Genomic DNA, 19,613 nt, shown 5'->3' with positions numbered 1-19,613 from the left:
ACCATATATCTTATATGGAGTATAGGGATGTTGGCAGATACAATATATCTTATATGGAGTATAGGGATGTTGGCAGATACAATATATCTTATATGGAGTATAGAGATGTTGGCAGATACCATATATCTTATATGGAGTATAGGGATGTTGGCAGAAACCATATATCTTATATGGAGTATAGGGATGTTGGCAGATACCATACATCATATATGGAGTATAGGGATGTTGGCAGAAACCATATATCTTATATGGAGTATAGGGATGTTGGCAGATACAATATATCTTATATGGAGTATAGGGATGTTGGCAGAAACCATATATCTTATATGAAGTATATATAAATTTTGGATGGAGTGGAGAGGGAATAGAACCCCTGTCAATTTTTATTGCGGTTAGTGTCTCCATTAGGAAGATTCACCCTCTCTATTTGTCTTGTTTACCATTATCGAGTGAAAGTAAAAGAAAATCCTACATTTTGGGTTGTCCCCAGAAAAGTAGTAGAGGTGAAATCCAATGGGGACATAGTTGTGGTGACCTGGGGGGGTCCTCAAGGAATTCCTTTAACTGGTTGCCGACCACCCCCCGCCTTTTTACTGCGGCAGGTTGGCTCTCCTGCGCAAACCGACGTAGGTCTACAGGCAGCTAGAGGGCGAGCACTCCCACCCCCACTCGGCAGTGGGGACTCCGATGTACAGGTCAGATGGCTCTGATTGCCGCCTGACACCTGCGATTGCTCCCCGCTGAGAGAGAAGGACGGTCGGATGTTGTAAACACAGCCGACCGTTCTTCACCCTGGAATGATCATAAAGCCCCTGTGATCCTTCTATATAGGAACACAGGTCTCTATGATCATTTCACATGCCACGCCCCCCCCCCCCCCACAGTTAGAATCACTCCCCTAGGCTCACATTTAACCCCTTGATCACCAACAGGGTTAACCCCTTCCCTGTCAGTGTCATTAGTACAGTGACAGTGCATATGTATAGCACTGATTACTGTAGTGATGTCACTGGTCCCCCCAAAAGTGTCAAAAATGTCAGTTAGGGGTCCGATCCGTCTGCCGCAATGTCGCAGTCTTGCAAAAAATCGCAGATTGCCGCCATTACTAATAAAAAAAAAAAAAAAAAAAAAAAATTACATAAATCTTCCTCGTAGTTTGTAGACGCGATAACTTTTGCGCAAACCAATCAATATACGCTTATAACGATTTTTTTTTTACCAAAAATATGTAGCAGAAAACAAATTGGCCTAAAATGTTAAAAGATTGATTTTTACATTTTTTTTCTGGGAATGTTATATAGCAGAGTGTGAAAATTATTGGGCTTTTTTTCAAAATTGTCGCTTTTTTGTGCAAAAAATAAAAAAATCGCACAGATGATCAAATACCACCAAAAGAAAGCTCTGTTTGTGGGGAAAAAAAGGACGTCAAATTTATTTGGGTACAGCGTCACACGACTGCGCAATTGTCTGTTAAAGTAACGCAGTGCCGAATCGCAAAAAATATGGCCTGGTCATTAAGGGGACAAATCTTCCGGTCCAGAAGTGGTTAATATCGGTTGTGTCCCATGGGCAATTCATTTTGCGCACAATTTTGTGAGTGAGGCACGCCATCGGTCCATACACGTCAGCCTCTCTTTCTCTAATATATATATATATATAATGTTTAGGGGTTTTAAGTGACTTTCTAGCATAAAATCCTGATTTTTACATGTAAACAGAAAGTGTCATTAGAAGGCGGCGGCCCGGGGGCTCTGATTGGTTACAAATGTTATATAGAAAAAACTAAATTATTTCATTTGTAAATGAATTTGAAAGGCTTTATTGTTGTCATTTGAAAAGGAGAAACTATAGAATACAATGTTAGGTGCACCCTGCCGGGGTCCATAGAACGGGGGAGGGGAAATAGAGGTTCAGTATTGGGAGGTGCGTGGTCCATAGAACGGGGGAGGGGAAATAGAGGTTCAGTATTGGGAGGTGCGTGGTCCATAGAACGGGGGAGGGGAAATAGAGGTTCAGTATTGGGAGGTGCGTGGTCCATAGAACGGGGGAGGGGAAATAGAGGTTCAGTATTGGGAGGTGCGTGGTCCATAGAACGGGGGAGGGGAAATAGAGGTTCAGTATTGGGAGGTGCGTGGTCCATAGAACGGGGGAGGGGAAATAGAGGTTCAGTATTGGGAGGTGCATGGTCCATAGAACGGGGGAGGGGAAATAGAGGTTCAGTATTGGGAGGTGCGTGGTCCATAGAACGGGGGAGGGGAAATAGAGGTTCAGTATTGGGAGGTGCGTGGTCCATAGAACGGGGGAGGGGAAATAGAGGTTCAGTATTGGGAGGTGCGTGGTCCATAGAATGGGGGAGGGGAAATAGAGGTTCAGTATTGGGAGGTGCATGGTCCATAGAACGGGGGAGGGGGAGGTGAAATAGAGGTGCAGTATTGGGAGGTGCGTGGTCCATAGGAGGGGGGAGGGGGAGGTGAAATAGAGGTGCAGTATTGGGAGGTGCGTGGTCCATAGGAGGGGGGAGGGGGAGGTGAAATAGAGGTGCAGTATTGGGAGGTGCGTGGTCCATAGAACGGGGGAGGGGAAATAGAGGTGCAGTATTGGGAGGTGCGTGGTCCATAGAACGGGGGAGGGGGAGGTGAAATAGAGGTGCAGTATTGGGAGGTGCGTGGTCCATAGGAGGGGGGAGGGGGAGGTGAAATAGAGGTGCAGTATTGGGAGGTGCGTGGTCCATAGGAGGGGGGAGGGGGAGGTGAAATAGAGGTGCAGTATTGGGAGGTGCGTGGTCCATAGGAGGGGGGAGGGGGAGGTGAAATAGAGGTGCAGTATTGGGAGGTGCGTGGTCCATAGAACGGGGGAGGGGGAGGTGAAATAGAGGTGCAGTATTGGGAGGTGCGTGGTCCATAGGAGGGGGGAGGGGGAGGTGAAATAGAGGTGCAGTATTGGGAGGTGCGTGGTCCATAGAACGGGGGAGGTGAAATAGAGGTGCAGTATTGGGAGGTGCGTGGTCCATAGGAGGGGGGAGGGGGAGGTGAAATAGAGGTGCAGTATTGGGAGGTGCGTGGTCCATAGGAGGGGGGAGGGGGAGGTGAAATAGAGGTGCAGTATTGGGAGGTGCATGGTCCATAGAACGGGGGAGGGGGAGGTGAAATAGAGGTGCAGTATTGGGAGGTGCGTGGTCCATAGGAGGGGGGAGGGGGAGGTGAAATAGAGGTGCAGTATTGGGAGGTGCGTGGTCCATAGAACGGGGGAGGGGAAATAGAGGTGCAGTATTGGGAGGTGCGTGGTCCATAGAACGGGGGAGGGGAAATAGAGGTGCAGTATTGGGAGGTGCGTGGTCCATAGAACGGGGGAGGGGAAATAGAGGTGCAGTATTGGGAGGTGCGTGGTCCATAGAACGGGGGAGGGGAAATAGAGGTGCAGTATTGGGAGGTGCGTGGTCCATAGAACGGGGGAGGGGAAATAGAGGTGCAGTATTGGGAGGTGCGTGGTCCATAGAACGGGGGAGGGGAAATAGAGGTGCAGTATTGGGAGGTGCATGTATTTATTTTATATTCACTTTCAGCATTTTTTGTCTCCCCCATCGATTCGCCTGAATTTGTTTTTAGAAAAATTCCTAAATGAGAATCCAGGAGGAGAGATTTGTCCAGCGAGGACTCAGAGCTCCGCCGGCGTCAATCCCGACCTCGCTAATCTCTATTCTGATAGAAATCTCCTACAAACCTCAGACTGCTGCCAGCACGGGGGAGGGGGGAGGGGGCGCTGGGCCTGTCCCTGCAATGACGTCTATGGCACTGGGCACAGCTGGTGCTGTCTGGTGGCTCGCAGGCATGGAAAGGAGAATTCAGCGAGAGAAACCTTCCATCGCTTCACAAAGAAAGGAGCCGAAATCAAATCCAATTCCAATAATCATCATTTACAGGGATACAGGGGGGGGGGGGGGCAATGCATACAGTACCCTTCCCTGTAATATCCATTGATGGGGGGGGGGGGGGGTCACAGCATACAGTACCCTTCCCTGTAATATCCATTGATGGGGGGGGGGGGGGGGTCACAGCATACAGTACCCTTCCCTGTAATATCCATTGATGGGGGGGGGGGGGGGTCACAGCATACAGTACCCTTCCCTGTAATATCCAATGATAGGGGGGGGGCACAGCATACAGTACCCCTCCCTACCTAATATCCATTGATGGGGGAGGGGGGGGGGGGCACAGCATTCAGTACCCTTCCCTTCCTAATATCCAATGATTGGGGAGGGGGGGGGGGGGCACAGCATACAGTACCCTTCCTAATATCCAATGATTGGGGAGGGGGGGGGGGGGCACAGCATACAGTACCCTTCCTAATATCCAATGATTGGGGGGGGGGGGGGGGGCACAGCATACAGCACCCTTCCCTTCCTAATATCCAATGATTGGGGGGGGGGGGGGGGCACAGCATACAGTACACTTCCCTTCCTAATATCCAATGATTGGGGAGGGGGGGGCACAGCATACAGTACCCCTCCCTTCCTAATATCCATTGATGGGGGAGGGGGGGGGGCACAGCATACAGTACCCTTCCTTGTAATATCCATTGATGGGGGAGGGGGGGGGCACAGCATACAGTACCCTTACCTTCCCTAATATCCATTGATGGGGGAGGGGGGGGGCACAGCATTCAGTACCCTTCCTTGTAATATCCATTGATGGGGGGGGGGAGGGCACAGCATACAGTACCCTTCCCTTCCTAATATCCAATGATTGGGAAAGGGCACAGCATACAGTACCCTTCCCTTCCTAATATCCATTGATGGGGGAGGGGGGGGGGCACAGCATACAGTACCCTTCCCTTCCCTAATATCCATTGATGGGGGAGGGGGGGGGGGCACAGCATACAGTACCCTTCCCTTCCCTAATATCCATTGATGGGGGAGGGGGGGGGGGCACAGCATACAGTACCCTTCCCTTCCCTAATATCCATTGATGGGGGAGGGGGGGGGGCACAGCATACAGTACCCTTCCCTTCCCTAATATCCATTGATGGGGGAGGGGGGGGGGGCACAGCATACAGTACCCTTCCCTTCCTAATATCCATTGATGGGGGAGGGGGGGGGGGGGCACAGCATACAGTACCCTTCCCTTCCTAATATCCATTGATGGGGGAGGGGGAGGGCACAGCATACAGTACCCTTCCTTGTAATATCCATTGATGGGGGAGGGGGGGGGGCACAGCATACAGTACTCTTCCCTTATATCCATTGATGGGGGAGGGGGGGGGGGGGGCACAGCATACAGTACCCCTTCCCTTCCTAATATCCATTGATGGGGGAGGGGGGCACTAGAGAGTGTTTCACACTGGTCCAATAGGGAGGCATGTTGGACAGTGGGAGGAAACCTGACCAATGAATACATAGGCTTTGATACAGTCCTGGTGATTGGTAGAGACCGGCTGTCTCGGTGCATTCTGGGACACTGTAGAAAAGCCAGGAGCACATGTGCTGCAGGGTCATTGGCCGATGAGTCCTGGAGGGAGGGTGGCGGCTGCCTCTTCCTCTGTAGCAGTGGCATCAGGAGGTCGTCCTGAGGGCCAGAGGAACGGAGCTGAACCCAGAGGTCCAGGAAAGCTGACTGAGGGGGAGACACTGGAGACCCTAGAAAAACCGTATCGTGTCAAGGGGCCTGACCTGAGGGGGGCCACCCCGGAGTAGGATAGTCAGTGGACGGGCGTCAGCAGTCAAAAAGGAGGATACTAGGAGAGTGTCCTGAAGATAATTTATTTCATCAAGTCATCTGGAAAGAGACTTAACCCTAAACCCACCTAGGTGGCAAGGTGGAACCAACAGCCTGGCTGTACTGAAAGTTAGAAGTCCTCTATTTTGTGAACAGTTAATCTGGAGTATCCCACTATTCCCTTCTCCCATCCCTAATTTATAAAATAAAACACAAAACTACTACATACCCCCCCTGGATGGATTATTGACTGAGCCAAGAAGTAAAGTGATAAAACTGTGAATGTTAAAGTTGCTATTGGTAACCCAGGGGGACCCCTACGTGTGAAATCCAGCAGTCCTCAAGGGGGCAGTGCTACATATCTATATCTTTTTATACACTTAAAATAAACCAAGTCATTTTTATATGGAATGGTGTTCCAACATCCATGGGAAACTTAGGACTTGACAGGAGGGAGGGGCCAGGAGCCGCAAAGAAGGACCCATAAAGAGGAGGAGCCGGGCTGCTCTGTGCAAAACCAACTGCACAGAGGAGGGAAGTATTACATGGTATTTATTTTTATTTTTTTAAATGAGACTTTACAATCACTTTAAATAACAAACATGTTACACTTCCCTCCTCTGTGCAGTTGGTTTTGCACAGAGCAGCCCGGCTCCTCCTCTTCTCGGGTTCCCCACTGGCGTTCCTGGCCCCTCCCTCCTGTCGAGTGCCCCCACAGCAAGCAGCTTGCTATGGGGGCACCCAAGCCGAGTCACAGCTGCCTGTGTCCATTCAGACAAGGAGCTGCTGCTCGGCCCCGCCCTCTCTCTCCCGATTGGGTAACTGACTTTGATTGACAGCCGCGGGAGCCAATGGCGCAGCGGCTGTGTCTCACCCAATCAAGAGAGAGAGTCCCGGACGTCCGAGGGACTTGTGGTTATAGCTGGACAGGGATGGGGCTCAAGTAAGTATTAGGAGGTGAGGGGGGGGGGCTGTTACACACAGAAGTTTTTTTTATCTTAATGCATAGAAAGCACCTTCTGCCTTTACAACAATAAGAGAAGATCTACTTACCTGATCCTCCACCCCACCCCCCAGCTTCTGTACCTCCATGGTTTAAGATCCTGAGGTCCTAAAGAGCAAAGCAGGGACCACAGTCCTGTTCTGGACATGAGGACGCAAACGGAAGTCCACTGCTGGATGTTGGGGGGGCACCGTGTGCCGGGGAAGGGGGGTTCAGGTAAATTTAACGGTTTCTCCTCCTTCCCTGGACAAAACAACCTATTAACCCTTTGCACAGCTTCACTGCAAGGGATGGATTTTCCCACACGTAGTTGGGCTTTAACCACTTCCCCTTAGGAGGACGTCGTATGACGTCCTTGGGTTTAAGTTGGGGATATCTGGCTGAAGGGTGCAGCTGTCGGCATCATTCAGATATAATTTTGTCTGGTCAGGCAATTCCCCCCACCATAAGAACAATCACAGCCGCTTGATCGTTCTTACAGGTGGCAGTAAGGGACATCCCCCCCCCCCTTCCCGCCACCCTCCGGTGCTTCTACCGGGTCACCTGTATGATTGGCAAGCCGGAGAAGGAATTGGTTGCCGGTGGAAGTACACCATAGAGACTGCGAGGTCCCCGGCAGTATCTATGACTCTCGGAGGCCCAGGCGTGACGTGATGACGTCACGCACGGCCTGGCAGTTTCAATACTGCCGAGATCGTTTTTTTTTTTTTTTCAGGCTTTCTAGCCTGTAGGAGAGATGTGAGGTCTTATTGACCCCCGATCTCTCCATAAAGAGGACCCGTCATGCACTATTCCTATTACAAGGGATGTTTACAATAAAAGTGATCAAAAACTAAAAACTAAAAAGGGAAAGTGTAAAAAAAAAAAAAAAAAATAAACAAAAAAAAAATGTAAAGTGCTCCCGTCCCCGCGTGCTGAACGCATATGTAAACAGCGTTCAATCCGCACATGTAAGGTATCGCCGCAAAACGTTAGAGCGAGAGCAAGAATTCTATCCCTAGACCTCCTCTGTAACTCTAAACTGGTAACCTGCAAAAAATGTTAAAGCATCGCCTATGGAGATTTTTAAGTACCAAAGTTTGGTGTCATTCTACGAGTATGCGCAATTTTAACCACTTGCCGACTGCCTAACGCCGGTCTACGTCGGCAGTCAGCCCCTCACAGGCAAAGTGACGTAGGGCTACGTCACTAGCTTGTGAGGGTCTAGGGAGCGAGCGCGCGCCCCCGGAGGCGCGCTCCCGCGTGGTCACGGACCCCCCCGCGCGTGTGACCGGCGGACCCGATGTCCGCCGGTCACTCGGCGATCAGCGGGGGAGAGGGAGAAAGTCAGGCAGCTTGTGTAAACAAGCCACCTGTCATTCTCCTCGGTGTAAAAACACTGATCACACAGATCTACTATGTAGAACCGTTGATCACTCTTCATACATCTGAAGCCACAGCCAATCACAGTAGAAAGCACGCCCCTAGGGACACACACAGCCCCTCCCTCCCAAATAAAGTTAACCCCTTCACTATCAGTGTATTTTTACAGTGACAGTGCATATGTATAGCACTGATTACTGTAGTAATGTCACTGGTAACCCCAAAAGTGTCAAAAATGTCAGTCAAGGGTCCGATCTGTCCGCCCCAATGTCGCAGTACCGCAAAAAAAAAAAAAAAAAAAAAAAAAAAATCGCAGATCGCCGCCATTACGCGTTAAAAAAAAAAACAACAAAAATGACAAAAATCGTTCCCTTTGTTAGTAAACGCGATAACTTTTGCGCAAACCAATCAAAATACGCTTTTTGCGATTTTTTTTACCAAACATAGGTAGCATAAAACAAATTGGCCGAAAATGTTAAAAAATTTTGATTTTTACATTTTTTTTGGGGGGAATTTCATATAAAAAAATTTTAAAAATATTGTTATTTTTGCAAAATTGACGCTCTTTTTTTGTTTATAGCGCGTGATCAAAAAATCGCACAGGTGATCAAATACCACCAAAAGAAAGCTCTGTTTGTGGGAAAAAAAAGGCGCCAAATTTGTTTAGAGCATCGCACGACCGCGCAATTGTCCGTTAAAGTCACGCAGTGCCGAATCGCAAAATACCCCCTGGTCGGAATGGGGGTAAAATCTTCCGGGGCTTAAGTGGTTAAAGCGTGACATGTTGGGTATCTATTTACTCGGCGTAACATTATCTTTCACATTATACAAAAAAACTGGGCTAACTTTAGGGTTTTTTTTTTTTTTTTAATTCACAAAAGTTTTTTTTTTTTTTTTATTTCTGCGCAAATACCGTTTGACATAAAAAGTTGCAAAGACCGCCATTTTATTCTCTAGGGTATCTGCTAAAAAAATATATATAATGTTTGGGGGTTCCGAGTAATTTTCTAGCAAAAAAATTATGATTTTGACATGTAGGAGCGAAGTGCCAGAAATCACCCGGTATTGAAGTGGTTACGTTTCTTAGAGTTGGGGTTAAACCTGCAGAAGGAAACCATAGCCGGCGTATATTGTGGGCGTATATTGCGGGCGTATATTGCGGGTTCCGGGGACATACACATAAAAGCAGAGAGTTACCTCTTTGGATAAGCGTGTGAAGACGTCTCCTCCCCTGAGAAAATCCAGAATCAGATATAATTTCCCTTCTGTCTGAAAGGCTGAGAGGAAAAAACAAACTGGATTGGTCTTCAATGAACCCATAACAGACCAACATGGCCGCTGGAATGAGGGAATAACGGTCATTAAAGTATAAAATACATTCCAATGTCTGCGCCTCCCCCTAAACACTTACCTGACACCCCCTGGACCCAGCACTGACCCCCCCGCCAGCAGACCCGCTCTCCTCTCTGGTGTGAGTGCAATAATAACCCCCAGCACAGGTGTAAGGGCAATAATAACCCCCAGCACAGGTGTAAGTGCAATAATAACCCCCAGCACAGGTGTAAGTGCAATAATAACCCCAAGCACAGGTGTGAGTGCAATAATAACCCCCAGCACAGGTGTAAGTGCAATAATAACCCCCAGCACAGGTGTAAGTGCAATAATAACCCCCAGCACATGTGTGAGTGCAATAATAAACCCCAGCACAGATGTAAGTGCAATAATAACCCCCAGCACTGGGGCAAGTGCAATAATAATCCCCAGCACAGGTGTAAGTGCAATAATAATCCCCAGCACTGGTGTAAGTGCAATAATAACCCCCAGCACTGGTGTGAGTGCAATAATAACCCCCAGCACAGATGTGAGTGCAATAATAATCCCCAGCACTGGTGTAAGTGCAATAATAACCCCAGCACAGGTGTGAGTGCAATGATAAACCCCAGCACAGGTGTGGGTGCAATAATAACCCCCAGCACAGATGTGAGTGCAATAATAATCCCCAGCACTGGTGTAAGTGCAATAATAACCCCCAGCACAGGTGTGAGTGCAATAATAATCCCCAGCACTGGTGTGAGTGCAATAATAACCCCCAGCACAGATGTGAGTGCAATAATAATCCCCAGCACTGGTGTAAGTGCAATAATAACCCCCAGCACAGGTGTGAGTGCAATGATAAACCCCAGCACAGGTGTGAGTGCAATAATAACCCCCAGCACAGGTGTGAGTGCAATAATAACCCCCAGCACAGGTGTAAGTGCAATAATAACCCCCAGCACATGTGTGAGTGCAATAATAACCCCCAGCACAGGTGTAAGTGCAATAATAAACCCCAGCACATGTGTGAGTGCAATAATAACCCCCAGCACAGGTGTGAGTGCAATAATAATCCCCAGCACATGTGTGAGTGCAATAATAACCCCCAGCACATGTGTGAGTGCAATAATAACCCCCAGCACAGGTGTAAGTGCAATAATAAACCCCAGCACATGTGTGAGTGCAATAATAACCCCCAGCACAGGTGTAAGTGCAATAATAACCCCCAGCACAGATGTGAGTGCAATAATAAACCCCAGCACAGGTGTAAGTGCAATAATAACCCCCAGCACAGGTGTAAGTGCAATAATAACCCCCAGCACAGGTGTAAGTGCAATAATAACCCCCAGCACATGTGTGAGTGCAATAATAACCCCCAGCACAGGTGTAAGTGCAATAATAAACCCCAGCACATGTGTGAGTGCAATAATAACCCCCAGCACAGGTGTGAGTGCAATAATAATCCCCAGCACATGTGTGAGTGCAATAATAACCCCCAGCACATGTGTGAGTGCAATAATAACCCCCAGCACATGTGTGAGTGCAATAATAACCCCCAGCACAGGTGTGAGTGCAATAATAACCCCCAGCACATGTGTGAGTGCAATAATAACCCCCAGCACAGGTGTAAGTGCAATAATAAACCCCATCACATGTGTGAGTGCAATAATAACCCCCAGCACAGGTGTGAGTGCAATAATAATCCCCAGCACATGTGTAAGTGGAATAATAAACCCCAGCACGTGTGTGAGTGCAATAATAACCCCCAGCACAGGTGTAAGTGCAATAATAACCCCCAGCACATGTGTGAGTGCAATAATAACCCCCAGCACAGGTGTAAGTGCAATAATAAACCCCAGCACATGTGTGAGTGCAATAATAACCCCCCGCACAGGTGTGAGTGCAATAATAATCCCCAGCACATGTGTGAGTGCAATAATAACCCCCAGCACATGTGTGAGTGCAATAATAACCCCCAGCACAGGTGTAAGTGCAATAATAAACCCCAGCACATGTGTGAGTGCAATAATAACCCCCAGCACAGGTGTAAGTGCAATAATAACCCCCAGCACAGGTGTGAGTGCAATAATAACCCCAGCACAGATGTGAGTGCAATAATAAACCCCAGCACTGGTGTAAGTGCAATAATAACCCCCAGCACTGGTGTAAGTGCAATAATAACCCCCAGCACTGGTGTAAGTGCAATAATAACCCCCAGCACTGGTGTAAGTGCAATACATGATAAGAAGACTGAAGTGCCCGGAACCCAATTTACTTTTCTACCCACCATGCACCAAGAACCAGAACCTGGTATGGAAACGCCCGCCACGCTGCTAAGGGGAACAGTCTGCATCACCCTAAGAGGAGGCGTGCTACATGTATGTAAAAAAATAAAATAGGGGTGCACACACTGAGCTATAAAATTGTATTGTACACTATAATAGCAAACGTTTTGGGACGCCGGCATTTACACCACAACTTTAATGGCATCCCAGTTTTAGTCTGTAGGGTTTAATATTGAGTTGGCTCCACCCTTTGCAGCTATAACAGCTTCAACTCTTCTGGGAAGGCCATCCACAAGGTTTAGGAGTGTCTATGGGAATGTTTGACCATTCTTCCAGAAGCGCATTTGTAAGGTCAGGCACTGATGTTGGACTAGAAGGCCTGTTTCACAGTCTGTGCTCCAATTCATCACAAAGGTGTTCTATCAGGTTGAGGTCAGGACTCTGTGCTGGGCAGTCAAGTTCCTCCACCCCAAACTCGGTCATCCATGTCTTTATGGACCTTGCTTTGTGTACCCGTGCAAATCATTTGGTGGAGGGTGATTATTGTGTGGGGTTGTTTTTCAGGGGTTGAGCTTGGCCCCTTAGTTCCAGGGAAGGGAACTCTTAAGGTGTCAGCATACCAAGACATTTTGGACAATTTCAGGCTCCTTACTTTGTGGGAAAAGTTTGGGGATGGCCCCTGTAACGGAACCGCGACCCCACAATACGCTTGTGTGCATCCGTCAGAATACCGCTTCCTTCAGTCTGGAACATAGATATCAGATATTCTAGCCGCCCCCATACAAAACTATCTGAGAATAGCTTGTATAAGGTCTGGAACATTTATTGAACAAACTCACATCGAATATATACCCCACCAGGTCAGGTGCCTGATTACATTATTATATGCAGGTGAAATTGTGTACAGAAATATAATTAACATATAGAAGGAACAACCAACACAAACAGTATTCTACTTTCCCACTAGCAACTAATAGATGACATTAACATTAATTTAATTAACTTGAGTTAATTAACTAGCAGACTTGCTGTAATCAAGCTGTAATCAAGTACAATACACATTATAAGTGTAAACACATCACACCTTAATACACAGATAATAGGAAGAGACCACCAGTAACAGACTGTCCGTCTCTGACATTAAAGAAGATGGAACAGAGGCCAATGTGACCGGCTCTTTCAATGAACAGGTTCAGAATCAAACAAACCAGGAATAGTCTTCTTATATTTCTTGAGAGATATTGTTCATAAAGTCTATGGGGCACAGGGTGACCAAAAAAATGATGGACAGCTACTTAATGGACACTGAGAAAACGGTTTGGATTACTTCAAATGGGACAGTAATATTTATCAACAATATCCCTCAAGAAATATAAGAAGACTATTCCTGGTTTGTTTGATTCTGAGCATGTTCATTGAAAGAGCCGGTGACACATTGGCTTCTGTTCCATGTTCTTCAATGTCAGAGATGGACAGTCTGTGACTGGTGGTCTCCTGCTATTGTCTGTGTATTAAGGTGTGACGTGTTTACACTTATAATAATGTGTTTTGTACTTCATGAGCTCGATTACAGCAAGTCTGCTAGTTATTTAACTCAGGTTAATTAAAATCACTGTCATCTGTTAGTTGCTAGTGGGAAAGTAGAAGATGGCTTGTGTTGGTTGTTCCTTAGATATGTTAATTATATTGAAGAAGAGGAAGAAGTTGGGACTTTGAATGAGGAGCGTACCTAACAATAGGTAAGGTGAAGCCTGTGGACACACAGATTCGTAAGCAACAAAAAGCAATAGTATAAGAAAAAAACAATTGTTTATACAAAAGCCTCCATGGCAAGTTGTATAAATGCATAAAGCTATGTTAATTATATTTCTGTACACAATTTCATCTACATATGATAATGTAATCAGGCACCTGACCTGGTGGGGTATATATTCTGTGTGAGTCTGTTCAATAAATATTCCAGATCTAATACAAGCTATTCTCGGATAGTTTTGTATGGGGGGCGGCTTGAATATCTGATATCTATGTTCCAGACTGAAGGAAGCGGTATTCTGACTGATGCACACAAGTGCATTGTGGGGTTGCGGTTCCGTTACAGGGGCCATCCCCAAACTCTTCCCACAAAGTAAGGAGCAAGAAATTGTCCAAAATGACCTGACCTTGTGGGGTATATATTCTGTGTGAGTTTGTTCAATAAATATTCCAGAACTTATACAAGCTATTCACGGCTAGTTTAGTATGGGGGCGGCTAGAATATCTGATATCTTTGTTCAAGACTGAAGGAAGCGGTACTCTGACGGCAGCACACAAGCACATTGTTGGGTCGGTGTTCTATTACAGGGGCCATTACCAAACTGTTCCTACTAAGTTGGGAGCATGCAATTGTCCAAAATGTCTTGGTATGCTGATGCCTTAAGAGTTCCCTTCACTGGAACTAAGGGGCCAAGCCCAACCCCTGAAAAACAACCCCACACCATAATCCCCCCTCCACCAAATGATTTGGACCAGTACACAAAGCAAGGTCCATAAAGACATGGATGAGTGAAATTGGGGTGGATGAACTTGACTGGCCTAACCTCAACCCGATAGAACACTTTTGGGATAAATTAGAGCACAGACTGCGAGCCAGGCCTTCTCGTCCAACATCAGCGCCTGACCTCACAAATTCGCTTCTGGAAGAATGGTCAAACATTCCCATAGACACTCCTAAACCTTGTGGACGGCATTCCCAGAGGACTTGAAGCTGTTATAGCTGCAAAGGGTGGAGCCAACTCAATATTGAACCCTACGGACTAAGACTGGGATGCCATTAAAGTTCATGTGTGTGTAAAGGCCGGCGTCCCAATACTTTTGACAATCAGTGGATGCGTTGGGTCAGTTACATCAGTAGACACTCACCATAGTGCAACTTAACAATAAATGGATGGTTCACCTCCACCAGAATATCGCGCTCCATCTTGGTCCGAACTCGGTCTCTGACTGGTCAGGGAGAGATTTCACAAAAAAAATAAATAAAAGAACATTTTTAGGTTACTAAAATTCTAGTAAGTATAACATTTTTTTAAAAAAAACACAAATCACACCCTTTAACCACTTAAGCCCCGGAGGATTTGGCTGCTCAATGACCAGGCCCTATTTTGCGATTCGGCACTGCGTGATTTTAGCGGAAAATTGCGCGGTCGTGCGACGCTGTACCCAAATGAAATCGGTGTCCTTTTTCCCCTCACAAACAGAGCTTTCTTTTGGTGGTATTTGACCACCTCTGCGATTTTTTTTTTTCTTTTTTTGCGCTATAAACAAAAAAAAAGAGCGACAATTCTGAAAAAAGAACAATATTTTTCACATTCTTTAATATGAAATTCTCAAAAAAAAAAAATGAAAAAATCAAAATTTTTTAACATTTTAGGCCAATTTATTTTCTGCTATAGATTTTTGGTAAAAAAGAAAAAAAAAATCGCAATAAGTGTATTTTGATTGGTTTGCGCAAAAGTTATCACGTTTACTAACTAAGGGAAAGATTTTTGTCATTTTATTGTTTTTTTTTTTTTAACTAGTAATGGCGGCGATCTGCGATTTTTTTTGCGGGACTGCGACATTGCGGCGGACAGATTGGACCCCTAACTGACATTTTTGACACTTTTGGGGGGACCAGTGACATTACTACAGTAATCAGTGCTATACATATGCACTGTTACTGTAATAATGACACTGGCAGGGAAGGGGTTAACAGTATGGGTGATTAAGGGGTTAAGTGTGTCCCTAGGGGAGTGATTCTAACTGTCAGGGGGCGTGGCTTGTGAAGTAATCACAGAGACATGTGATCCTATATAGCCTCTGTGATCACTTCAGGGAGAATGACAGACGGTTGTGTTTACATCAGCTGTCTGTCCTTCTCTCTCAGCTGCGGGAGATCGCGAGTGGCCGGCGGCCATCGGAGCCGCCGGTCACATGCGCTGGTTCTCCAGCTGATAAGCAGGGGTGGGAGCGTGCCGCCAGCGCCACGCGCTCCCCCCCTAGAGCCTCCTAAGCGAGCGATGTAGTACTACGTCACTTTGTCCAGGAGCGGCTGCCTGCTGCAGTAAAACTGCGGGGGGCGGAGCTGAAGTGGTTAAGTTCCTTTACATATTACTTCGAAACAGGGCAGAGGGCAGCCTGCAAGCCTGATTTCTGCCGTCCAGTGTGTGCCCATATCTTTGAGGCATGGGCCCCCTGCAGGTAAACCTCCCACCCACCGTATAGGCAAATGATGGCGGCGGGGTTGTTCTATTGTTCTGGGACAGCGTCCTATAATGTAGTACTAATCCTGGCGCCCGCAGGGGGGGTGCAGCGCGGTGAACGTCAACGCATCCCCGATCGCGGAAAAGAGCCGATGACGCGACTCTTTACCCATGTGATCAGCTGGGTCCAATCACAGCCAATCACACGTAAACAAGGATATATGCTGGTTATCGGCTTTCCTCTCCTCACACTGGCAGCGTGTTAGGAGAGGAGAGGAGAGCCAAACAGAGGCATTTCCCCACAGGGGAGACCTGCACAGATGATCAGTGCCCTTATTATTAGTGCAGCCCCAACAGTGCCCATCAGTGAAGACAGTCAGTGCCCATCAGTACAGCCAGTCAGTGCCCATCAGTACAGCCAGTCAGTGCCCAGCAGTACAGCCAGTCAGTGCCCAGCAGTACAGCCAGTGCCTATCAGTACTGCCAGTCAGTGCCCATCAGTACAGCCAGTGCCCATCAGTACAGCCAGTCAGTGCCCATCAGTACAGCCAGTCAGTGCCCTTATTATCAGTGCAGCCCCAACCAACAGTGCCCATCAGTGAAGACAGTCAGTGCCCATCAGTGCTGCATTTTAGTGCGTCCTCATCCATGAGTGGCAGTGCCTCCTCATCAGTGCCGTCTATTAGTGCCACCCATCAGCGCCCATAAAGGCTGCCCATCCGTGCCGTCTATTAGTGCTGCCCATCAGTGCCTCCTCATCAGTGCCGTCTATTAGTGCTGCCCATCAGTGCCTCCTCATCAGTGCCGTCTATTAGTGCCACCCATCAGTGCCTCCTCATCAGCGAAGCCTCATCGGCACACATCAGTAAAGGAGAAAAATAACCTATTTACAACATTTTCTATCATAAACTAAAATAAACTTTTTATATATATATATTAAACCTCAGTGGTGACCAAACACCACCAAAAGAAACTTCTATTTCTGTAAGAAAAGTTTGAAAAAAAAAAAAAAAGTTTTTCTTAGTTTGTTACAAAATGTTGTAAATAAATAATTCTTCTCCTTTACTGATGTGCGCTGATGAGGAGGCACTGATATGCAGCACTGATAGGTGGCACTAATATGCAGCACTGATGAGGCGGCACTAATATGCAGCACTGATGAGGAGGCACTAATATGCAGCACTGATAGGTGGCACTAATATGCAGCACTGATAGGTGGCACTAATATGCAGCACTGATGAGGAGGCACTAATATGCAGCACTGATAGGTGGCACTAATATGCAGCACTGATGAGGAGGCACTAATATGCAGCACTGATGAGGAGGCACTAATATGCAGCACTGATAGGTGGCACTAATATGCAGCACTGATAGGTGGCACTAATATGCAGCACTGATGAGGAGGCACTAATATGCAGCACTGATAGGTGGCACTAATATGCAGCACTGATGAGGAGGCACTAATATGCAGCACTGATGAGGAGGCACTAATATGCAGCACTGATGAGGAGGCACTAATATGCAGCACTGATAGGTGGCACTAATATGCAGCACTGATAGGTGGCACTAATATGCAGCACTGATGAGGAGGCACTAATATGCAGCACTGATAGGTGGCACTAATATGCAGCACTGATGAGGAGGCACTAATATGCAGCACTGATGAGGAGGCACTAATATGCAGCACTGATGAGGAGGCACTAATATGCAGCACTGATAGGTGGCACTAATATGCAGCACTGATGAGGAGGCACTAATATGCAGCACTGATAGGTGGCACTAATATGCAGCACTGATGAAGAGGCACTAATATGCAGCACCAATAGGCAGCACTGATGGGCAGCACTGATGAGGTGGCACTGCCACTCTGCTCTTGCTTGGCATCCAGCGTGTCCCTGTACCTGCATCCCTAATCCCTCCTCTCCTAAACCTGGGTTCAGCAATAAATGATAAGAAGACTGAAGTGCCCGGAACCCAATTTACTTTTCTACCCACAATGCACCGAGAACCAGAACCTGGTATGGAAACCCCCGCCAGTCTGCATCACCCTAAGAGGAGGCGTGTTACATGTATGTAAAATAATAAAATAGGAGTGCACAGACTGAGCTATAAAACTGTATTGTACACTATATCACCAAAAGTATTGGGACGCCTGCCTTTACATGCAGATATACCACTGACATTAGTACAGTGATCAGTGCTAAATAATATGCACTGTTACTGTATAAATGACACTGGCGGGGAAGGGGTTAACACTGGGGGTGATCAAGGGGTTAAGTGTAAGCCTAAATGTGCTTACTAACTGTGGGGGGGGAGGGGCTCTGTGACAGGAACACAGAGATCGGTGATTCAGCTTAGCTGAGACACAAAATCTCACTGTGCCTGCCTGACAGGAGAGCCGCCTGGTCTTGTTTACATAGGCACACGGGTCTCCTGTCATTTTCTCTGAAGATTGCGGGAGGCCGGCGGTGATCGAGTCCGCTCTTCCCCCGGTCTGGCTCCCGCTGTGTTTAATCACAGTGGGAGCGCGGCTCTGACAGCGCGCGCTGCCGAAACCGCGTGCACGTAATCACGTAGATCTACATGATTATGTGCAGCCGAGCCGACCTGCCGCAGGTAAATCTGCATGGGGCGGTCAGCGAGTGGTTAATAAAAATAAAAGGAATAAAACAGTAAGACCCCTTTCACACTAGCGGACCATTCAGATCCGGTCCCTGTCAGTTTTTCAGGCGGATCTGAACGGATGCCCCATGCATCTCTATGGGGGCATCGGATGTGGGCGGAGACATGTCCTCAGACATCCAATCCGATCCGTCAAATATGGAGAGATGGAAACCCTATTTTCCATCCATCCAGCGGATCGGACAGACTGTCCGTTCTCATCCGATTCCCCCATAGAGAACAGCAGGAACCTGACCGCTCCGTCTCCGCACACACCGCCTGCTCAGCGGGGGATCGGCGGATCGATCCCCCGCTGAGAATAATTGAGTCCACCGACGGACTCCACAGTGTGAAAGGAGCCTTAAAGTGCAGGCGGGGCACTGGGGACAGAATTGAGGGGAAATGATTTGATCCAGTAATGTGATCCTCACAGATTACAATGTATCATCTCATATTTTGTGTACTTTTTTTTTTAATTTCCCGCCCGGTTCCGCCCCCCTGCGTCGTGGCGCTCGCAGGAAAGGGAACCCGGAAGACGAATGCTGGCATTGCCCGGAGGACACAGCAGATGGACATCGGGGGATGGTAGGGACAAGGTAAGTATCACTACAGGGTAACCCCGAATGTGGCTTGGGGTTACCGCTTTTGTTACTGAAAATGAACCCCCGACCCAGGAATACCGCCAGGGAGGTTTTTCTATCCATTGTTATATGGGCACCAATTTGGAGACCCTCAAATACAGAGTTAGGACCGCAGAGGAGCCTTGAGGTGGGCACTGCGGCTTCCACATATATGTGCAGCTAACCCTCTGCCTTCAACATGAATGGACAGACCGGGTCACTTTTGTCTTTTTGCAGGCTGGCTGGTAAGTGTGCTGGGAAATTTATGTCTTTTGCAGGCTTGCAAATGTGGAGGGAATTTTTTTTACTTTTTCAGGCTGGCTGGTAAGTGTGCTGGGACATTTTCGCAGGCTGGCTGGTAAGTGTGCTGGGAAATTTTTGCAGGCTAGCTGGTAAGTGTGCTGGGAAATTTTTGAAGGCCGGCTGGTAAGTGTGCTGGG

General features: G+C 47.5%; 1 protein-coding gene across 1 annotated transcript in view; it reads right to left on the bottom strand.

The window, feature by feature from the left end:
- RPS6KA6 (ribosomal protein S6 kinase A6) overlaps positions 1–19,613 on the bottom strand; it is a gene marked incomplete at its 5' end in the record, with an annotated part of 174,005 nt that overhangs the window by 101,502 nt on the left and 52,890 nt on the right. The window contains 2 exons of the mRNA XM_082263849.1: positions 9,274–9,353; positions 14,574–14,654. Coding sequence (XP_082119975.1) covers positions 9,274–9,353; positions 14,574–14,654 — 161 coding nt within the window. The remainder of the gene's footprint in view (positions 1–9,273; positions 9,354–14,573; positions 14,655–19,613) is intronic.

This window comes from Pelophylax lessonae (genome assembly GCF_965119305.1).
Source record: "Pelophylax lessonae genome assembly, chromosome: 7".
Classification (NCBI taxonomy): Eukaryota; Metazoa; Chordata; class Amphibia; order Anura; family Ranidae; genus Pelophylax; species Pelophylax lessonae.
Note: the sequence above shows the minus strand (reverse complement) of the source record. Positions and strands in the feature narration are given on the sequence as shown.